Source organism: Melospiza melodia, chromosome 2 (assembly GCF_035770615.1).
Source record: "Melospiza melodia melodia isolate bMelMel2 chromosome 2, bMelMel2.pri, whole genome shotgun sequence".
Taxonomy (NCBI): domain Eukaryota; kingdom Metazoa; phylum Chordata; class Aves; order Passeriformes; family Passerellidae; genus Melospiza; species Melospiza melodia.
In genome coordinates this window covers 125508090-125532236 of record NC_086195.1, presented here as the reverse complement: position 1 = coordinate 125532236, position 24147 = coordinate 125508090, and the positions used below count along the sequence as shown (strand labels likewise).

At 40.9% G+C, this 24147-nt stretch overlaps 1 protein-coding gene across 4 annotated transcripts in view; it reads right to left on the bottom strand.

Moving 5' to 3' along the window:
- The window catches only part of RASA3 (RAS p21 protein activator 3), a 171347-nt gene that overhangs the window by 28718 nt on the left and 118482 nt on the right, over positions 1-24147 (bottom strand). For all 4 annotated transcript variants that reach the window (XM_063149888.1, XM_063149889.1, XM_063149890.1 and 1 more), the window contains 2 exons: positions 4795-4875; positions 2028-2100 (listed from right to left, as the gene is read on the bottom strand). In XM_063149888.1, coding sequence (XP_063005958.1) covers positions 2028-2100; positions 4795-4875 — 154 coding nt within the window. The remainder of the gene's footprint in view (positions 1-2027; positions 2101-4794; positions 4876-24147) is intronic.

Genomic DNA, 24147 nt, shown 5'->3' with positions numbered 1-24147 from the left:
CCTTGAAGATGTTTAGCCTGATTTGTACTAACTACTCCCAAAATGACATAAATCTATGATGGCTCTGTCTGCAGAGCTGTTTATATTTCAGAGCTCTGGCTGATTCAGTCATTTCCCAAGCTCTGCTTTTACCAGCACAGAATTCATTTTGCTCTGAGTTAGCAGAACTGTGTCATGTGCTTGAGTTCAGGTTTTACTTTTGCTGGTACTTGCACACAACCCAGCTCTCACATAAAGGCAGGCTAAGCAAGCCCCAGCCCTCCCTCTCTCAACTCCAGCTGGAAGATGCTTTGTTTTTCTCCTTCCTCTCCCAGCATGGCACCACCTGCCAAGTTCAGTGTTTAAATACCAAACATTTTCTGTTTCTGCAGCACACAGAAGGATGAGGAATCAGGTGAAGTTTTTGTGGCTTACAGTCTTACATTCTCATTAAAAGGTTCTCACTGACAGGCTCCTCCAGAACTGCCTGTGTTACAATAAGGAAGCCCATCTTAGTTTACTTACATACAGCATCACTCTCGTATCTCTGCCAAAGACCACAGCTCTGGGCCAAAGACCACAGCTCTGGGCCAGGTGAGGGACTGAAATCCTGGCTGAACACACAGACACCTCAGTGCAGTTTCAGCACTTGGTCTCACAGCACCTCTGCCCCTCTAACTGTGCCCAGCAACTCCACAGAGCCTCATGGAGCCAGGAACTGGGCACAAGAGCTCACTGCAAGGAGCTACATCCTATATCCTAGGATGAGATGGGTTGGGTTAGCAGAGCAAAGATCACCTCAGAAAGCTGTCCTGGCCTACCCTCATGGCTTCCAGCCCTCAGGCACTACAGAAAGTGCTCCTGCCAATCAGGAACTTGCTAAATCTGTTCCTTATATCCAAACACATTACATCAACAAGAGCAAGTTGCTGCTGGTATGCCAGACTTTGATTGGTCAGTACAACTACTGGCTCCTAGGCAAAGATAGTGGTTTGCAGGAGAGGGAAGACAGCAATGTCAAGAATGACACTTCAGATCTGCACAGTGCAACTGCACCTGTATGGCTCCTCTGTCCCCCAGCTTCCCTTCCTCATGTGGCTGTGGCACAGAGCTGATCCCAGAAACCACATCCCTAGGTGCCATCCCTATGGCAGCAACAATTTCTAATGAAAATATGGCTTGCATCTTTCAGATCACATGAGCAGAAAGAGCTTTTCAATCCATGCCAACTGCACTGTGCCACTCTAGCTTTTATTCCATCAACTTCACAATTACAGATACTTTCTTGAGGTGTCTACTGAAATAGAACAGTCAAGCACACACCAGAGAAAAAGAGAATGATACGCATAGTTCAGAAGACAAAATGAAAAGTTTCAAGAGAGATCTAAATTATAAACACATGCACATATATGTATGGACACACCACAATTAGAGCTACTCTTGCCAAAAGGAACCAAAATGAGGACTTTCATAGAAGTTATACTTTATCTTAACTGGACTTGCTGAAAATGCTCTGTATTAAATAAAGCTATAGAGGCTTTACCCACTTGGACAAAAGGCACTAGTATTGCAGCAGACTGGTAGACAGCCAGAACAACCAGCTTAAGTGTATTTTTCCTCTACAGTTTTCAGTATTCCTAAGGAGATAACCTTCCTCCCAGTGACTGGGAAAGACAGGGTAGACCAGCTATAAAAACACAGACTAAGAAAAAATATAATTTCTCTGCATGTGTGGTTTGTTCAGGTTTTTTGAACTTATTTTTAAATGTGTTTTTTCCAAAACTCTCATGGGGTGAGTTGTGATTAAACGTAAAGCCTGTTGCTCAGAAGTGCCCAACTTGAAGCTTTTCCTACAGAGCACCTGAGGTGAAAGCAGGATACTGCTCCTTCAGCAGACAGCCAGTCTGAGCCCTGGTACTTCTTTCCCCCACACCATGCTTTGAAACAGCCTTCAAAGATGACAGCTGGCACAACATGGAGCAGGATGCTGTGCCAACTATCCACAGTATAGTATTTCAGCTTATCACCCGCTCCTTTGAAATACCAACCTCAAAATAAAACACTTCATCAAAATGTGGATTGTTGGTCTTCTTTTTAACTTTAGTCTTTTTGGCTTCTGATCTGAATTAAGGAAACAAAAACAAAAAAAAAAAAAAGGGTAAGAAACAACATTAGTAGAAGTGTGATCCTAGAAGAGAGCCACCGAGGAGGAAATAGCCAGCCACTTGATTTATCTGATAAAACTGGAATGCCATGTGGCTCCAGCACAGCAAGGCACAGACACTTGCACACATTTAAGAGAGAGATTCAATGCATTCCTAGTTCTCTAAAGTGGCAGTAATCACATTTTGTTATCCTATTTTAAACACAACTCCTTGAACCCTTATTCTTTCACTTGGTTGACATAGTAGAATCTTTTATCTGTACAAACTGGCAAGAATAGGGCTCTGAACAGCAACATTTGGAGGACAGTCAGTCTTGATGTGACTCAAAAATTCCTCATAATCTAAAAGCACAGGAGACAAAGACTAGCCTAGCTATTTCTGTGAGTCATATTTTATGATTCTGGTCTGAAAAATCAATCACTGCTTTTCAGTGACAATCAAAAAATCCAGAATGGTTTCTTCAGTAAGAATATTTTTATTCCTGTATGAGCATCCCTTTTCCTGCAGCACCAGCAGCACTTAGTTAATACAGCGGTGGATTACTATGACCAGTGCTGAGCAGAAGTCTGTATTTTTATTGTCCTGAAGGCATAAGATGTGGCAGAGCTCCTCCCAAGGCCTGACCCAGCTCTGCAGTGCCCATTCATCCCCCATGGGCCGTGCCATCCGCCTGTGCCTGCCTTTGAGAACACAGACATTGACTGCTGGGCTCAAGCCAGCCCATGCATTTCTCACAGGCCAGCCAACAGCTGTCTGATGGCTTCCACATGCTATGAACCTATGCTTGATTTGTTCTCACTACCTACAAGAGAAAAGCTGTGTGCTGTCCTGTGTCACCAATCTTACCCTACAGCTCTGCAGGCATAGATAAAACAGATGCAGACGGAGAGGCACATCAGCCATGTGGAAAACTGACCTACTAATCATTACATCCCAGAATCTATCGTTCATTTCTCATCACCAAAGCTGCTTAGATAGCTTGTAACTGCTTATATTCACTGGACAACTCTGTGTATTTCACAGAGGTCAAGGGGAGCTGGATCTAATTCCCAGACTTCCCATGTGAGTTGAATGAGCCTGTCCACCAGTATACAATATTTTTCCATCCATAATACAGGCACAGAAAGAGTTTCTGTCAGGAAGTCTGATGACTCTAAGTACAAATCACATAATAAACAGCAGCATTTTTGCTGAAATTTTTATGCTTGTCATTGCATAATTGCAGCTGAATAAAGCAGCTTTCCTACTCTAAAATGAGAGGCACTGGAAAATCCAGAGAGGAGAATGATGTACAGATTAAGAATATCCCACTATTCCTAGGAGAAGCTGAGAGATAAGAGACACTAATCTCCTTCAGGACACAGCACAGATTGCCAACCCCATCTCATCAGTCACACTTGCCAATCAGCCTCTTTACTGATAAACCCATCTGGGAGGGGACTGGGAAGCAGGATGTAGAACGGGAGGTGATTAAGGCAGCACAATTATTGAGCAATTACAAAGCAGTGAATGGGAATAAGCTGCATGCTGCTTGCTGGAGATAGGAAGCAAGCCTTCTCCCCCCACCAAAACCCAGATAGGAATAGGATAAGGCTAGGCTCCTTATTCTGAAGGAAGTACATTATCAATAGTCACACATTATTCAGACTGGGGGCATAGGGAAGCAGACAAAGGTAAATTCAGACATTTAAGAGTTAGTCAATCAGTCTCCTTACTGTTTCAATAATAGACACCCAGCCAGTCATTTGAAACAAGTTACAGCCTTAAAATGAATTGCACAAGTCAAATACACAATTCCATTAATGGAGATAAGGCACAACACACCTACACAAAGATGCAGAATACAGACAGGCTCAAAGACTTCTCTACATGCAAGGTAAATATTTGTCAAAAATGCTTCTTATTTATAGTATTTGCAACAAATTGTTGTAAAACATCATTAATAACCCATGCCACCAAATTTGATTCTTTGAGGTCACAGCAGAGCTGTTTTGCTTCTAAAATGACACAGACATAAAAGATGACTAGATAAGCAGAAAAACCAGCGACATCCAACAGCAGAGAAAATTTTCATAACAGATGGGAAAATTGAATCCCAAATTTGAACTGAAGAGTATCATGCAGAATCTCATCACTAAAATCTCATTCCAAATTTTATCCATGATATTATGTCTGCATATATCAAATTACAGGACTGAGCCATTGAGGGTTTTTGACATACATATTAATTTGTCACACCTTGAAAGTGAAGACACTCTTAAATATTCACATGCAAACGTGCATACTCGGCAAGATGTTGATGTATTCACATTTCTCTTCCACCCTGCCCAAAATTAGGCAATGAATTTGCTCAAAAACTGGCCTCCAACTGTGAGGTGAGAAGATGCATAAATTAAGACTAACCACAAATTATATACTCTGGGATATTCAAATTATTCAGATCTTTACATAAATCAAAACTGAAACAAGTCTCAAATCACTTACTCTAGCATAATTCAGTAGCTCATACACACACCCACCCCAACATTTAACATATTCTAGCAGTGTCTAAATACTCCCAGCTGTCCATAGGAGAAAGCAAATTTCTAATAGACAAAGGAAACAGAAACCACCCTTATAAAAGGGAAGCCCTTGAATGTGCAATACTTGCCTGGAGGGTCCTGCTAAGGTAACAGTGGCATAGGGATCACATTGCCCATTCACAATGGGCAGCCCTTGGCACTCCAAAACCCTAGAAAAGAAGAAAATGAAGACAAATACATTAATTTAATGGAAAGAAGCTGGAGGGAAAATAAAACTGAAGCATGTTCATAGGGTTTTTTTCACAACACTTTACACTAGGGAATTTAAATGTCACTAAGCAGAAATATTTAATTTATACTTGAACTTGACAACACATTCTGTTCTTAAACACTAACTTTAATAAGGGTCAAAAATACTGTTAAATTACTGCAAAGCCTTAACTCAAAGGATTTTTATTATGCAAGCACAGCAATTTAAGGTTCATGAAGTAGGAGTCTGCTGTCAAGATGGGAGCTGTCAGCACTTTAAAATTCTGTGACAATTTATTCACCAAAATACATAACCAGAATTTATTCTGTAAGAGAAATATAAGAAAAAACCCACACAGACAGATCCCAGAAGCAGCTAAATAATTTCTCAAAATAACATTCATGAAGACCTCAGTGCTTTTGCAAAATTTGGCATGGGCTTATTTATAAAGTTGTGTTAATTACAGACCAGGACATATAACACAGTCATCCTAAATATTCAGCAGCTCTGCACTCAAGTAGTAACAGAGACATTGGAGGGAAAAAATGGAACAAACTGGGGTTTGCTGCACACAATGGTGGGAAAGCTGCAATTCTGCACTCTCATTTCAACATCTCTTTGGGGAAGAAAAAAAGAAGTAGAAAAAACCCAATACAACTACCCCCAAAAACTGAAAAAATGCTGCATGTTTCAGAAGTTAAAACCTACTGAGGAATGCAGCATCAGCTGGAAACACAGACAGACAAGCCAGTTTCCAGAACTCTCCCTCCAGCAACAAGTTCTGCTTCCAACAGGTAACCTGCTGGGCTGATGTATTTGCACAATTTTCACTGGAAAGTTTCAGTGAAGACAAACCACAAAGCTCTCTGGGCAAGTGAGCAGTACCATCATTGCAATGTGAAGTATCATGCTAAATTCTGGGTGCTATAACATCACATGCAAAGTAATAGCCATTTTACTGTTTTCAGTGATGGCAATTTCAATGTAAAAGAATGTAAGGATAAGTGATAGAGAACAATTCAGTACCAGATAGTGCTCCACAATTTCATCCACAAGGCAAGTTATTTGGTTACATATAGTGTAGACTTTAAATACAGTTTAACTACAGGCCTGTTATTACTTACCCTCCATAAAAGGAGAAAATAAGTAATATTCTGCATCAATACAGGAATCATTTTTGTACCAGAGAAGGCACAACCTAGACAGGTTCAGAGAGCACTACAAGTAGAAGAAGACTGAGCACCATACTAAGGGGCACACACAGGTAGCTGAAACAATACATTACATTCCTAGCTGAATTGTCCTACCCATGGCCCCTCAGAATGAAGGCTAGGTAGCTGTCTTTCAATACAGACAGCCCCCAGTAATGCACCAACTCACAAGCTTCCCAATTGCACAGCCCTCACCTAGCTGACTCCTCATTGCTAACTAACACTAGAACAAAAATTCATTAACACTAGTTCAAAATTCTGTTGTGTTTTCTGGATATGCAAGTGGAATCATAGATCAAAACAACAGAGAGAGTTAGGAAAAGCCTGGATTGCACAGGCCATGTGCTGCTTTTATCTCTGGACTTCAATTATTTCACAACAAGTTCACCATCCACAGAGACAGAATGTAGAAACCTCCAAAGCCACGTAGTTTAAGATTTTATCTGATATTACAAAGTGCTACAACACAAACAGTGAAATTCAAGCCACAGATTCTATCCCAGCACCAGCTGGAAATCCATGGTGTAAGCTTCAGGAACCCTCAGCATCAAACAACACACAAAACACATGATTTGGCTGCCTCAATGCAATGCATACAGTGCCATTTGAGATGACTTAGTTTCTTCCACCATCCCTTGATGCTGCTCCACATAGGCAGGAGGTACCCATGAAAAACACATAAATTTGACAGCTCCACATCTCTCAGAAGCCTCATAAAAAGACCAGATGCCTGCTTGCAAGCAATCAAATCCTACTCCAAATTCACCTAGCTTACCTTACAGAAAAAGTGTAGAATAAGCTTTTTTTTTTTGCACATGTAGTAATACAAATACTCAAAATTGTAAGGGAAATGCCACTTTTTAAATTTAAAAGGGGCAGATGTGAACAGAAAGAACATGTAATTTTACACTGCAGCCTTCTGATAGAGTATGTGTCAGTGCAGGAGGAAAAACCAGTAAGCACCAGCAGAAAGTTTTTATGGAGAGGCAGGTGCAGCTTGATTTTCTTACAAGTAAAGGACAGACCAGTTTCCTTCCAGGGGTCTTTGCTCTAGTAGGACCACAAGACCACATTCACAGCAGAAACACTTGCCCAGTGAGCCACAGCAGGACTACTGGTAATTCTTTTAGGATGACAGATGTGGCGTGAACACATTCCTATCTAACAGAACAATTGTACACCAAGTGTCAGTGTCAAACCAAACTCCTGTGTTCCAGTGCTTTCTTAAAGCGGTCTGGAAGCTCCTTAAAATAAAATAGTAACTCAATGACTTTATAGCAGTCTGCCAATTTTCTGCTGCTGATGAATGGATTCCAAGCGAGCTCTCATCCATAAGAGAAGAACTATGTGAAATTGAAACAGTCAGAGCATGTGGCCAGAGAGACTATGACTCCTGTTTTAGTAAAAGCAGTTCTTTCCAGAGTGTGTAGAAAATAGAAAGTGATCCTAGAGAGAGCATAATCTACACTCGAGGACATACAGAGTTTGCAAATCACTACACAATCAAAACAGAAAATAAAAAACATCACAGATGAACTTAAATGATGAAAAGTGCAAACTCATCCAAGCAAAAAATATGTATATCCTAACTGTACACGTGTACAATGACAGGATCTATTCTAATATTGCCACATAGAAGAATTGAAGATTTTTATTGTGGGTAGTCCTGTGTTATCACATCCATCATCAGCAATGGTTAAAAAGGCAAGCAGTATCACCAGCTGGTTGGAGAGAACACAGCGATGTAAATCAATGGGCACCTATAATTTGAATTGTGTGTGCTCTCCAGAACACATGGAGAACAACAACAGATGGCTTCTAACCACCCATAGCTCTCCCAGGGCTGTACTCTCCAGTTCAGAAAACAGAAGTTATCCATCCACAAACAGCTTACAAAATCATGAATGGTGTGAAGAACATTTCCTCACAAAATAAGAACTAAGGGGCACATAATGAAATTACCAGACAGAAGGTTTAAAAATAAACAAAAGGAAGTACTTTTTCTACACAATGAAATTGCAAAATTTATTGCCACACAGTGTTGCGAAGGCTGAAAGAATATGTGGATTAAAATCAGCACTACAGAAACTCATGGAGTAGAGGTTTGTAGGCAGCTATTAAAGCTTAATGGTCCAGAAGCCTCCTTCAGCTCAGGAAATCCCAAATTGGTGATCAGGAAGGGTGCAACACTGGAGCAATCACAACACTTGAAGTATCACTCACCAGAGAGCATCAGTACTAGGCTAGACTAGAGAGGCATTTTACACAGTAGGGTAATTGTTCTGTTCTCTGGGGAAAAAGCAAAAACAAAAGGAAAAAAGAATAAAACAAAATACACAGATGTTCTTGTGCAGTCATGATGACTTAAGAGTAAGATGCTTCTTTGTGTACTTCTGGAATAAGGAAAGCAAAAGCAACCTTGAAAGAAACAAAATGTGGGAAAACAGGAAACAGACACCAACAGACTGTATCACAAGCCTTTCAGGTAATTTAAAAGCAGTTACTGTTTAAGAATGTTGAAGAAATCAGGCAAAAGACTGAAGACTTAGGATTTTGAGGAAGGAAGGCTGTGTTTGGAGAGACAATCATTCTGGTTCTTGTTTCTTATAAAGCATTATGAGAGGAAACAATAAAATTCAACAATGCACAGGTCTGTTTGACTCATGTTAGAACTCTCTCCTTAGCTACAGGATACTGTAATGTCAGGGCTGCTTTTGTTACAGCCATTTTCTTCAGTCATGGGAAAGTTGCTAAGTCAATTACTGCTCCTCTCTCCCAGCCTTGTACCAAAACACTGGCTTTACTTGGCAAGCAAGGAAAGAGCTAGAACAAAATGTCAGCTTCTCAGAGACAATAAAATGGAATCTCAACTATGCCACAAGGCCATCACATTACTTAGACTGACAGTTCATATCTGGATTAGATGAAAAAGAAAAAAAAAGTGTAATAAAGGTATGATCTTGGAAAAGAGGGGCACAGTGGGAAGCAGTGAACAAAGCCAGTAAAAATAAAATGCCCCCGCTCTAGTCATCTGCAGAATAAACTTAACTTACATGTACTAGAATAATGAAAAAGAGCCCTGACAATCAAAATTATTCAAGAATTACAAGTCAACCCATTAGACCTCAGAGAAAAAAAAATGTCTGGTGGCTGCCAGAATCTTGTCTACCCAACTGGTGATTTCTCACCATTAGCTGTCTGGAGCCCAGCTGGGGCAGAATGAGCCATCCCTCACAGCTTGCCTGGCTGGGCAGAGCAAAGGTTAGTGCTGGGTCATAGGAGAAAACTCTCAATGCAGCTGCCTCACTGTATTTTGCTTGTGGTTTATAAAATTAATAGGTTTCAAGAAACAAGGCAGTTCAGTTTTCAATATGGTTCATGACCAAACCTTCAGAAGAGTAAATAAGCTATGGAAAATTCCCAGTGCGTAAGAGAAAACCTCAAAAACCTAAACATATCATAAACATGCCCTTGTGTCTACAGAAGCTGAGAGGGTGGCAGGAGCAGAAAGTCTTGAAAAAACATGAAGAGATTTTTCAACAAAGACTGAGTAGCTCATATCTGACAGTACAGGCATTTCCTCTGGGTTGCCAACTCAGCACTGGAGGCTGTAATCTCTGACACAGCCCCTACACAAACATACTCAAGATCAGCCTTAACACAGGTGAGCAACATCTGAATGATCCAAGCCCACAGGCATTCCATGCTCCTGCCCAGGAACTCCCAAAATTGTTTAGGAATTACAGGCTTTGTGATTAGTTCAAGATGCACATGTGTCATCAGCCTCCTTGTGTGTCAGAATGGACAGCCAAGGCAAAAACAGACCAAAAAAAGAAACCAGAAGGGACACTGCTGCTCTTAAAACTCATACGGGTATTTACTGTTTTTCCAGAATAAATCACTTCAGTCTACCAACTCAGGCACAGTTGTTTCCCCACTTTCAGCTTAGAGTGGGGACCAGTACACCATTCCCATTCTCCTTCTCAAATCAGACAGTTTTCTCACTGTGATTTCTCAAGAGAAAATAAATACATCATTTTTTCAATACAATTGCTTTCTATCACTGCACCATATATTTTAATTGCTTGGTTTCTGAGATCAATATAGATAATTAGCAAGTTTGCTCATCTATCTTGTCATTCCTCCATTTCCAGCCTTCACTTTTTCCACCTCTCTTTCATTTCTTTACCTTGAGACTTCATTCCACCTCATATGAACATTTTTTGGCCATACTCAGGTTCTGCTCTGCATCATTTTAAAGACAAGAGACTTCCTCCCTGCTTGCTCTAGTGTGATCTAATCATTACTTGAACACTCAGTACTTTGTGAGGTAAGCCTGACCAGACAAATACCAACTTAAAAGTAAACTTGTGGTAGATTTGTCAGAACTAACATCAAAACAATGCATCTTTGGCTTATGCTAAGTACTTGTTTGATAAAGTACATTTCCCAGAGCTGGGTATATGACTTAGCTTCTTCAGTCTCTCTAGCTCTCTCACTTTCTTTTTCTCCTTCCCAATTTTTCTTTTCTACTCACTAGAGTCATCTTGTAACATATGCTCTATCCTGAGCACTTTGTCTTGCAGAGATAACAGAACACCTCTAAATACTCTCTCCTTGTGACTGGGCTTCTCATGGAGCATAAAATAAAGCTATTACTCTGTAACTTCATAATAGAACAGTCCAGTCTTTTTGTCTAACAGCAAAGAGGTGGTGTCCCTTCCTTGCAATAGTCAGATCATTCCTGAAGGCTCTTTTCTTTTGGTGCAGCTTTGCACCACAAGCTGAGCTCCCTTCTCATTCCCAGTGGTTTAGGAGGAACTTTGCTGTAAGGCTGCATGATGGACTTCCATGAGCACCTTGGCACACCTCACACCTGGGTGGGCACATGGCAGCCGCTCTCAGACAGGAGAACTGACTGACACCTTCCACTGCAAGCAGAATTATTGCCAGGCCTCCTTCTTATTCCTTTTATTACAGCCTTCATAAACCAGTTATACTCACATGTTTCAGAGGGGTTTGTCTGTAATTCAGACAAAGTACGTTCACCATTAATAAGCAGAAAGGTACCATGTCTAGCTCAGAAATTCCCTGAATCATAAATTTTCAGAGGCCAGGAGAGTGTGTCACTGTATGACTGCTCTCATCATTCTTCATGTCCTAGACAGACTCAGAGTCAGTATCCTCGGCTGAGTCTGACCAAATGCTCCGTCTGTTTGTGCACCTTCAGACAAGCCCTGCACTTCCCCTCCACTTCCACAAAGTAATCTACTGGGTGTCCACTGAGGATTTAACATACACACACAACTCTTTTTTGTCAAGAGGTTGATGAAGTGGCCAGTTTCTTCTGGAGTAAGACAAAAATTCTCACAGTTTTCTCAATCTTGGTTTTTAATTCCACTCTGCCTTTATCATCAAAACTACTAGAATTATTACATCCCAACCCTCTCAAAATTTCTTACCAATTCACACTATGACTTTAACTTGTCCATGTCCCCAGGGAGTGAGGAGGCTAAGACTATGGAATACACATACTGAATCAAGTTCTTGTCCTCTGGATGATCATCTGAGGCCAAAGGATCATGCCCACTCCCAGTAAGTGAACTCCAGTAAAAGATTATTTCAAAAGTCCCTATTCCTTGACTTTTGGAAGTGATCTATTTGTACCAAAACAAGATTTCCTACTATTCTTCTCACCTGAATGTTGTTTTGTACTGGGAACAGACCAATTTCCTCTGATAGCAGTTCTCACATCCTGGGAATTGCCTGCAATGATGTGCCCTGGTTCACCTTCAAGTTATGTCCCACACAGACAGAAAATGTTACAGCACTGGGTAGTGTCTGGTGACCACTGACCATGCCACCATGGTAGAATGAACCAGGGAAAGGAAAGGATGGAACAATGTCCAAGAAGATAAAGCCATACTGAACAAAATACATCAATACTTGCTTTACCATAATGATTTTAAGACATTTTCCCATTACATTATTTCATCTCTCCAGGAAAATTGAAACCAGTGTTTTTATCCAGTCCTCATCCACACTGTTGGTCTCCAGTCTAGCCTCCCACCACTCTCACTGCCCCTCCAGGAAAACTGCTCCCCTTGAGGAACTTCAGCAGTACACTATCGTGTCTGGATAATACCCTCCCTCCTTCTCAGTTTATTTTGGTGAACAAACAAGTTCTGTCTTATAAAGCAAAAAATAAACACTTGCCATCTCCTTAACATTTGAGAGGATTAACAGTTAACTGGAGCTATTTTCACCTTCATGTGGCAACTCATTCTGCCACAAAGATCTGTGGCACTAAATGAAACCCTGCCTCATTCAGACAAATGGCACTTCACCTGGACCAGCAATTTACTCCACATGTATTCCCTCAGAATAAAGATTTTTGCAGTATTTGAGGCATTGACTCTGAAACATTTATATACAAAATATATTTATACACTCAAAACTACTCCCATTTTGATCAGCCTTAAGGACATCAGAGGAATAGGTTGTGCAGGCAACTGTTTTGGGTTTTTCCCTTTTAGAATACTCCCCAAAGCCTCAATGACAAAAGCACAACAGAAATCTTGAAACTCAGATTACAGCTGCAATCGCATGTAAGCTCTACTTTTTCTTCCCCATTTCCAGTTCAGATGAAAATCATCATAGTCCAACAAATTTAAAGATGTTCTTAAACCCATGTTACCCTGAACATATTCCTTCCCAAGCTGACCTACGACTATTTTTGCAGCTCCATACAGCATGCAGATTAGCTTTTGGTCTTAAGCACAAAAAAAGTTCTGTAAGCACAAAATTTCTGTCACACACACACACAACTCTTGTTAACACAAGGCTGGCAATGGTGATTTCCTTGTGAGAGAGCAAAGGAAAAGGAATTAACTGCTAGTGTCTTAGATCAAGCAAAAATTTATTTCCCACGTATTTTACTGAAGATATTTTATAGCAAAACAGGGACAAATACTCATACAAAGCCAACAAATAACATATAGAGAACAAGTGAAAGCTAATGAGCACAGCCCCTACTTCCCCATTCTATCAAATCCTATTACAGGTATTACAATACAACTACATCCAATGCAAAACCCCTAATTCATTAAATAGAAGGAAGAAATACTGTCAACACATATGCATCCCTAAAACCAGTATGACTTCAAATAAACTGCAAACTTCTCATGTCATTAAACATCTACATTTCTTAGAAGTTTAAAACCAGACTTTTTTTCTGCTATTAATATGGGAACTGTCCTCCATACTACAGCTCAAACCATCTCAATTGCTTTCCAATACCCACTCTAGAAAGACCTTTAAAAGCACACAGAATACCATCTGTACTCTGTACTAAAGAGAGCAGACTAAAAAGTGGGAGACAGCCAACCTGTTCCCAAAAGGAGTTAATCCATTAGTAGTTAAAGCCAGTTTATGAGCCAATTACAGGAGCTTCCTAAAAGCCTCTTCAGAAAACTCTTCAGTTATGTCAATATTAAAAAAATGGTTAAATTATCCTCTACGACAGTGCCCTGAGGCTTTAAGCAGAGATACAGGCTCACTGAAATTTTGCTCTACACTGATTTAGTGACTATTCCTGGCACTGACATCATCATTTCCTTCTGCCTTGGTCTCAGACTGGCAACCCCAGCTATTAACAGGGAACAAGAACTTAACAACAGGAGAGAAAAGAGAAAGGCTAAGCAGGCAGAAGTTATTTCTAGTACATGCTGATATTCAGAGAAGACAAAAGATGCAAGTATCAGTTAAAGCAAAGCAAGTAGTATATAAAAATTGTACTGGAATATGCTTAATGATGGTACTATATTGATTCTTGCAGGGGCAAGTGAAGAAATTTGAATTTCATGTAGTATGGCAGGAAGCCAAGGAACGGGTCAATGTATCGAGGCAGTTGCAGAAGCCCTCATGTAAATGCAGCATGGTGAGAAATGCAAAAGGAGTGAAGCACAAAACAGCAACAATTACAATGCACAGCAAATGATTAGAGCCCAGCCAGCAGCTTTAGCTGAGCTGCCTGTGGCAATCCTAAATGGAGGCAATGAGATCCTGTCTGTACAGGCTGATAAGAAAAGAAAGAAGACCAAAAGGCACCATGGGAGTGAGAGGCAGAAAGGCTGTTATGGCTAAATAATGAAGCCAGACCATGGCACAAAAATCTCCCATGTCATTTTTATTTGCTTGGAAAGGTATACTTGTCTCAGGTATACTTGGAAAGGTATACTTGCTCTGTATGGGAAATACAGGTTTTATGGAAAGAAAACTGCAGTGATTTCTGATTTGAGACCTGTCCAAGTTTAACCTGTTCCCAGGAAGGAGCTGTGGGCACACAGCACAATCTCTCCTTTCAGGCAGCACTTGCATGTCACTGTGTACATACATGAGCACGTAAGCAAACAAAACAAGCTGCAGGAACATGTCCTGATCTCTCCCCTCCACCAGCCAGCAGAGGCCAGAAGCATCTGCAACTATTAGATGTTTGATACTCATATGACAAGAAGGAAGACAAAATGAAGAAGCTATGCTAGCAAGGAATACCTTACAATCAGGAAGCTATTATAATCAGGAATAACTGACACTCATCCCTAAGACAGTGTGATACATGGCAGAGTAAAAGTTAAAGAAATCACCCAAAAGCTTTTGAGTCTACTGGCAGGAATCTGATTATGAAGTAAAAGGTAAGGAAAAGGCTAAAAGCAGAAGCTTTAAAGAATTTATGACAGAGAGAAGGAAATAGGCATCCCGGTGGGGAGTGGGTAGGTGTGGGTGTGCGAGAGTGGGGGTATTAAACTCTGAGAAACAAAAGAGAGAAACAGAAGCAGCCCATCCTAGGGCTTTCCTACCTAGCTGGTGAGCAAGAGTTTCCTCCCAAATGCTGAGTATGGTCATGTCAAACAGATATCCCAGGCTGGCCATAGACAGTAGTATTTTAAATAAAAATTTAGACATGCTGGTGAGTGGCCTGAACTGCCAAATAACTGGAACAACTGGGAGAACATGAAGCACAGCAGATTGGAAAACAGCATCTAGGATTGGAAAACAGCATCTAAATCACATGCCATGACACATTTGAACCACAGGGCCCAACAACCCACAACTCTTGGGCCAAGAGAATGCATCAGCTGATAAGCATCTTTTGGGTGATAGGGGATGCACAGGAAGGGAACACAAGGGAATGAGATGGTTTAATGAAAGCTGTAGCACCAACAGAATGTAAACCCAGCCAGCTTCTTCTCATCCCTACCCAGTCCAAGTATACTGATTTCTCTACTAAATAAATTCTTGAATACTCTTCCATATAGGTTTTCACACCATGTGTTTAATTAGATGTGGTAACAAAGTTTAATTAGGTGTAGTAAGAAATACACCTTTCTAAGTGAAAGCAACACAAAAATAGGTTGTAATTTATAAAGAAAAGAAGTAATTACCTGTGGAACTACAAAGCAATCAAAGGTGCCTCCAAACACTTCACAGAGGCTACAATCCCCTGCAATGAGAATGCCTTGGCACACCTGAGGTAAGCAGAACCTTTAATGCTTTAAAAAACTCAACTTGAAACAACTCAGAAAAACTCTTGATTATGTTTACGTAAATCATCAGACAATCTGGGATCTTGATTAACAATAGTTCTTATTAAAGGGTAGTGATCTTTGCTACATTTTGCAGTACTTTCATAATGGAATTCAAATTAAGTTGATTCATTAGCCCTGCTGAGACCCAATGGCAGTTATGTTGCCAACTAAGTTCCAAAGTAACGCTGATACACTGGATTTGCTGTGATAAGAGAATTGGGCTAAAGTTATACAAATTGTGTCACAGTGAACATAAAAATGCTCTCCAACTAGAATTCACAAAATAATATTAATAACTTGATTCTGTCAGGATTTAAATATCTAAAAAGATGTCAATGTATCTCATTGTAATTATGAACAATGCAGTTATCAAACACAGGAGGCAAAAAACAAAAAGCACACAGTATTTAATATGGAAATCAAGGCATTATATCCTCAAAACCTGCCCTTTATTTTAAAGAACGAAACCTAACTCAAACCAGAAACATTCAATTTAAACCAGATACACCAAGTCTGTGGAGAGTCTTCTTTAGTAAATCAAATTGCAACATACAGATCAGGCTTGTTAACTTTCATTTACCTGAAATGAAAAGTGCAGATAGAGATATTCATAGAATAGTTTGGGTTGGGGAATCCTTAAAGATCATGAAGTTCCAACTCCCCTGCAATGGGCAAGGATGTCCTTCACTAAAGCAAGCTGCTCAAAGCCCCATCAAAGAAGCACAAGCATCATAAGGATCAAAATGTACATTTTGCAATACACTTTCCTATGAAATTAAGTGAAAAGCCCTTACCAATGTCCCTGACTTGGCAAAAGAAGAGATCAAACAGGATTCATAAACCATTTATTTCAAAAACAGCTGTCACAGGATGGTGACTTGCCTAATTTGAATAATTCCTCTGGTCCTACAAGGAGATGTGCAATAGTGTTCTGTGCCTGAAGGATCAAACTAAGAATGTAATACAGAAATCCCATGAAGGATATTTTGTGGCCATTCTGTAGCAACACCAAAGCAAGTACGTCCTGCAGACAAAATCTTCCATTAGCAGTGAAACTTCCTTCATAAAGCATCATCCTCTGCAATGCTACAACTGTAAAGCACCAGGCTCTTAAGACTCTCCACAAGTTTTAAGATGTTAGGAAAACACCTATGGAGCAAAACCCAGAAGGTGCCTGGAGAGGAAGCCACAGACTTCTAATGGGATACAAAATCCCTTTGACCTGTTTGACAGGAAAAGGCACCAGCTGTGATTACCTGCACAACAAAAGCACATCTGAACGGTAAACCTGGTAGCCCCTACCAGGAACAAAGCATTACACAAATTGTAAACAATTTCCCCTGGCACACTGTCCCATTTGACTTTCTGCTCTGAAAGGTTGGTCATGTCATAGGTTTAGTTAAAACCTATGACATCCCATCCAAAGAAGAATGTGCTTCACCAAGTGGTGGTTATACCATTGCTTGTACAGCACAAAGCCTCTAGAGGTGAAAAGCAATGTAAAGTGCTCTTTATTGAAGTTTTTAGTGGCTTGTCACTTCATCTTAGAAAAAAACAAGATGCAAATTAGGGCAAAGTCAGATAGGCATGTTGATATAACCAGCTGTAATTAGAAGCCCATATCAGCTTTTTAATTCCAATTATTGCAGAGAGAATTTATATTGATGTTATGTTTATTCTCATAGTTTGGGATGAAAAGGGATCTTTGGGATCACATTCTGGCCTCTTTTAAGACAGTGATGAAAGCTCACACCTACTAAATTTGTGCAACAAGTTCATGATTACTTCATCTTGAGAGCACATTTCTGAAGAGCAATCAAGGCTTAACTCAAAGGAATCACAACTATTAAAATATACTCAAAATTTTCCACATGAAATTGTTTGCTGATTAATGATCATGACAAAAAACAAACAAACAAACAAACTCCCCACCCCCAATGGTTTTACTACTTGTTTCCCACTAGTCTCTTGAGCTTCCAAACATTGGTTATCACTCACAGTAGGAATAAGTAACCATACATTCAGAAGGACTCTTCTAAATAATGTGCATACTGAGATTTCACAGGATCAGCTAGGTTGAAAAAGACCTCTGAGATCATCAAGTCCAACTCATCACTTAACACCACCTTGCCAATCAGACCATTGTACTCAGTGCCACATTCAGTCTTTTCTTAAACACCTCCAGGGATGGTGACTCCACCACCTCCCTGGGAAACCTTTTCCAATGCCCAATCACCCTTTCTGTGAAGAATTTCTTCCTAATATCCAGCTTAATCCTCCCCTGGCACAGCTTAAGACTATGTCCTCTTGTCCTGTCACTTGTTGTCTGGGAGGAAAAGCCAACCCCCACCTGGCCACAGCCTCCTTTCAGGTGTTTGTAGGGAGTGAGAAGGTCCCCTCTGAGCCGCCTCCTCTCCAGGCTGAACAAGCCCAGCTCCCTCAGCCACTCCTCACAGGATGTGCTCTCCAGAGCCTTCATCAGCTTCACTGCCCTCCTCTGGACACACTCCAGCACCTCAAGGTCCTTCCTAAGCTGAGGAGCCCAGAACTGGATACAGGACTCAAGGTGTGGCTTATATCATTGAATTCAGCCCATGGATCCAGCCTGTCCAGGTCCCTCTGCAGAGCCCTCCTACCCTCCAGCAGATCAACACTCCTCCCCAGCTTGGTGTCATCAAAGTTTTTCTTGCATAAATCCAGCAGTCACTCACTCTAAGACATATTTACCAGCTCTTCTATTATTCCTGTAGCTGTTCCATGAACACTTCTGAGTTTAACAGCATGCTTTTTAGCCCAGTCTCCTAAAGAGAGAAGCTTAAGAGAAAATGTTTTCTGTCTGTATTTGTCAATCAATCTCCTGCTGACGATTTTTTTAATCAGTTGGCGTTTTCCACAGAATTTGAATAAGTGGTAGAGATTTCAAAAGATACTCCAGTTCTACTAATTTTATTAAACTCAACGGCTGTGCAGAGAAGAAAGCAACCCAGGATGTCCCTAGGGAGGAAAGGGCTGGACACAGCAGTTCTCAGCAGCTTCTGACTGAAAAGCACATAAATAGTGTGTCTGCTGTCACACTGTGCCACCTTTTACAAACATGATGTTTGGGCTGGTGGGGCATAAAACTGGACAAATCAGCAGAGACTGTCAAATAACTAAAAGGGTAAAACCATACACAGCAAGTATATCTGCAGCTGGATACAGTCTAGCTGAATTGTTTCCTCTGTTTGAAGCTTGTATGAAATTATTACAAAACCATCCGCTTGGAAGCAAGTCAACAGTAAAATAAGTTCAAATTAATTGCAGACATTACTGCCTCCAAAAGCACAGCATCCTTGACAATTTCTGTGCTCAATGCAATTTCTTTCAGAGTATTTCCCTTTTCTCTTAGGATTTATGAGAACAAAACTATTAGATAAACTAGCAATCTACCTTGTATGGCAGAAAGGAATGGGACAGTGAAAATGACAGGTTTCACAGTGCTGTTAAATTAACAATGTGTATTGAAAGATTTTTAATCTGACTCACAAGTGCTTTTTACGTTACAAATATACAACTGGCAAAACAGATGAGTTTTTCCACAATTGACTCTTACTGAAATCCCAAAAAATGGCATCCAAGTGAAAGGTTTACACCAAGACAGACAAGTAGCGGGACATACAGTTGACACCAGGTGATTTTAGCACTGTGGATTCTGGAAAGTACTCAGTCATAGCACATAACTGGTTGCATTCTCAGTACAATAATGTGCCCAGAAGCACAAACATGATTCCAGACGGAGTAGGGCAAGAGATACTTTCTCATTATTGCCACATCCACTGTATGACTTTTTGCAATAACTTCCTCTCAACACGTCCTTCTGTGAACAATGAAGTTAATGACAAGTGTTTCCTAGGTATTGTGTACCATGTCTCTACTTTCCTTATATATGAAACAAAACAGAGAAGCACAACAAAAAAGAAATCGTCCAACCTCAACACTTGGGGCCCTGCAACTTCCTCTCTACCCTCCAGCTTCCTCTATTTCCATCCTACCTTGATGTCTGTCCCTAGCTCCATTCTGCTACTTAAATATCATGTTGGCAAGTGCTGCTCTTGGAGCAAGTTTAAAAATTTGCAGAGACAACTGTAATCTTTGTGCCTCATCACACTGCTCCTTTAGAAACTCCTCCACTGGTTTCAGATGGCGCCTGCCACAGAAGCTGTAGAAATCCCAAGAGTCACTCAGAATGAAACAGGGTGCAAGCTCACCCCTGTATTATGTGAAACACCTTGTACTCCAAAGGGAAGAACCTTTTGATATAGGTCACATTGCAACACAGCTAGCTGCTTTTTCCTGGGGCCCTATCTCAAATGTAATTCAACTCTTCCAGCTGATCATCATTAAAGGACATCAGTGAAGGAAAAACTGCAGACATTTGGGGCACTGACAGCCTACTGAAGGTGATAACAATTCACAGTTCTCAAAATCCACACACCTTTTACAAACACTGGCACTATAGGAATGTTCTCTAATGCCCCTGAAGCACCCTAACACTGACCTCGAGCACATTTAGAAATAAAATAATTTACCATTAGGATTTATGCTTGAATAATTTGCCTCCATTTATAATCCCAGTCTGTGCATAACAGGAAGTACTGTCACATTATCTATACAGCAGCATTTACTGCTAAAACAGAACGGCTTAAGACTTACATTTGAGTCTTTAATTACAAACCAAGTTTTATACCTATTCCAGAATCATGTGATGACTATCCAATCTCAAAATGGTGAGCACTTCAAAGTGTGTTCTGCTGGAGAAGAGTCTAATTGAAGTTGCTGTTGATTGGGATTACAGATAAAATAATACTTGTATGTGATTTGCATAAAGAATTTCATTAATAGAGGAGAAGCACTGAAGAAACACTGAATGCAAAAACAAAGAAGTGTGAAACAAACTTCATTTAGTGGGAAACACAGCAGCAGCAGAAGACAGTACTTCTATATGTCAGAGGTTTAATGGAGAACAGTTGAAACTTGATTTAGGCTACAAAACAGTCAACAGAGGCTATGGTGGGGATGGAGAAGCACAGCAGAGACAGTGTAAACTCAGTGTTATGAGAGCTGGGAGGAAAAAAGAAAAAAATTATGCACTATGTTAAAGCCTTATAAAGATACATCTCTCTTCTTTCTTCTCCTCTGTACTCTCAAAACCCACAGCATTGCAGCACTTCATGATAAAAAAAGTACCAGATGCTATGTGATTTAACCTCTGAGCATTTTCTCCCCATCAGTTTGTTATGAAACCCACACCAGATGAAAAGCATGATAAAGATGCAATCCTGCAGGAAAAGGTGCAGCTTGATGCAGGGCATGATCTCCAGAGAAAGGAGATTGTACCACATTTAATGGATGCATGAGTTTATTCAAAATGAAGCCATGAAACTACTTCATGCCTTCATTAGCATTCCTTCCCAGGAGCAAACAGAGGTTGAAATTTTTCAAAATACTGTGAGTTCACCTGATTGATGCATACATTAAACCGGCCTTCTTGTAGTTAGCAATACCTTTTTTCCCCTAATTGATCATCTTTTAGGCAGGAAAATAAGCTTCATTTGGCCCTGAGGGGAGTTCAAAGCTGGCTGCATGTCTCTGCAGTGGAATGGAAACTTTACTAAAGCAACATAAATGTATATTCTCTAAACTGGAAGCAGCAAACCCAAGAGGGCTGGGTGGCTCAAGGACCCATTCTGGATGTAGGCACAGTCCCAAGAGATGCAACATGACAGGAAAAGCAGCCACTGCCAGTTCTGGCCTCCTCTGACCTCCAACAGGAGCTGCAGCCCTGCACCACATCAACACAACCATCAAAAGTCTGAGACTGAGCATTACAGCCTCACACAGCAACAAAACATTGCTTCCATGAAGAAACAACCCCAGGTTGCTGCTGGATCTTTGGTGGAACACCAGCTCCAATCTGGAAAAGGAAAATACTTTTTGCAATCACAGGAGGAAACAGCAGACCTGCACCACACAAAACCATGTTTTCCTCTCATGCTTTAGATTAGGATCCAGACTGCTGATCCAAAAGCAGGAATGGCCATTATCTCAGCCTTCCAACCAGACCTGATATATGTAACTTTGCCCTTCATGAGTTGTGGCCAACAAAACAAAAAGGCTGAGTGCTGAAATTTTCAAAACAAAGCCATCATTTACCTTAACTTTAGAAACATCATATTGCATAAGAGACTTTTAAACAGTTACATAAAGTCAATCTGCTTTAGGGCAGTGATTGTCAACCAGTGAGCAGCAATGCTCATGGACAAGGAAGTTCAGATCTATAATGTGAGCCATCAGAGAGGAAGGTCAGATGCTGCTCACTGCATGCTCTGTGCTCTACTCCCATGGCAGGGAAGGCAAGGGAAGCACCACCAAGTCCCAGGACTCCCACGCCTAGGCAGAGACTTTCTGCTTTAACCACACCTGACAAATGAAACCTTCTTCCTTACCTTCCTCTTCAGAAGGCTTTTAAAGCCCACAGATCAGTCACTGTTCTTTAAACAATCCCTGAAGCGTTGATCTTGGGGATGTCATACCTACTTATTGTCTCCTCTCCTGCCTGCTGTTGTAAACTGCCCATTCAGCTTTGTTCCACATGGTCGGAATACATCTTGTGGAGCCCTCAAGAGAGCTGCACAGCATTTAATTCATAAATTAATGCAGAGCAGCCACATCTTCCATACCAGAGCTACAAAAGCTTCACTTTCCAAATAAAATTTCAGCATTGATAATGTATTTGTAGACTTAGGAATTACTTACTGGATAAGTGTGTTACTACATGTGAAAGACAGCAGTAGCCTCTGAAGCACAGATGTTGTTATTTAGCTATATAGATTTACTGGGTGGGAGAAAAAAGAAGCAGAGGGGAGGAGGGGTGAGCTCTCCAAAGCAGATGTTTCCAAGCCTTTTTAAAACTAAGAGACAAGACATAAGACAACACTTGAAGGAGCAGCTGGGGACAGCGAATAAATACAGACATTTAAATGTGACTAATTACATACACATGCTGGAATTCTCAGAGGATGATCAGGGAGCCAGGCTCCCAGCTCACTCTGACTTTCAACAGGAGTTCAGTGGCCTGTTCCTTCAGGCATGCTGCAAGATGTCATCTTGCTAAATACAGAACACTGCCTCTAAATGTTGCCTCTAGTAGCTTAACTACAGCAAAGCCTGCAGATTGCTACAAAGCTATCTACAGGAGCCCTCCTCTTTATTAAATAAATACAAATGCACGTATCTGCTGTTCCTTGCCTGTGTGGCTCTGACAGATGAGACAAAGTTGTCTGGACAGCACAGAGGCCTTAAAGCATTTGGGGAACCATCCTTCTGTGCTAAACACAAATACATTGCCCAAAACCTGCTCTAGCAATGGTGGGGAAAGGTTTACAAAAAGTCTAGGGATCCTTTCCAAGTACTTTGGTTGTAAAGCAGGAAAGGTTTCTGTACATGGGAAGTGGTGGCTCATAAAAAAAAAGTTCAGGGAAAAGTACATACCATTGATTTTCAGATGTATTCATGCAATGTGGCTAGACACACACTGTTCATGACAGCTCAAACACCTCCACCCAGCATGGCTGCAGAAAGAGAATCTCTCCCTGGTCATTTGCCTTCTTCTGCATTACAGAAAAAGAAAAGTGCAGTTCCACGATACATAGGATTAAGGCCTGTTTCAGCTTAAAAAGCATGAGGGGAAAAAAAAATACAACAGGGCTCAAGCAGCTGCCAAAAGCTGTGTGTCAGCACAAAGGGGTGTGTATGGACACAAACAGCCAGAAGCATGGGAAAGTCTTGACCACTTCCTTCCACGGCCTATCTTAAAAATCTTCATAAAATTACAGATAGATTTCTGGCAGGTGACAAACAGGAGAGAGGCTTCACCTCACAGCCAGTGAGGCCAGATGTTGCTAGTCACAACAAGCAGTGGCTGACTGTGCAGAGGGCCAGGAAGGCTGTGACTGTAAAATTGAGGAGGAACACAGTGCAAGATCTTTTGTGAGTAAAAGACAAAAAGGAGAGAAGCCAGACCTACTAAGACTTTCTTTTTCCCAGCACTCAAGGTGACTGACTACACGGCACAACAGTGTTCAGTACAAGTGCAGCTAGAGGAAGGTCCCAAACCACCAAGTCCATACTTGTTGTTTTTTATCTGACATACTGGGGCAAGGGTCTGTGGTCAGCAGGCTGCACATCTCATCTCCCTGTATGGTGTGAACATACACATCAAGAGCCTGCATCCCAAGTCCTGTAACTGGGATACAGGAGACTGATGGGGGTCAGTCACAAGGACCACCAGGTTTTGTACCAGGTCCCACAAGGGACGCCCACAAGTAGCAAACCTTTCCCAGAAGGAGCATCCCAAGAGAGAGCTGTGGTTCTTACAGAGTATGACAGAAGAAG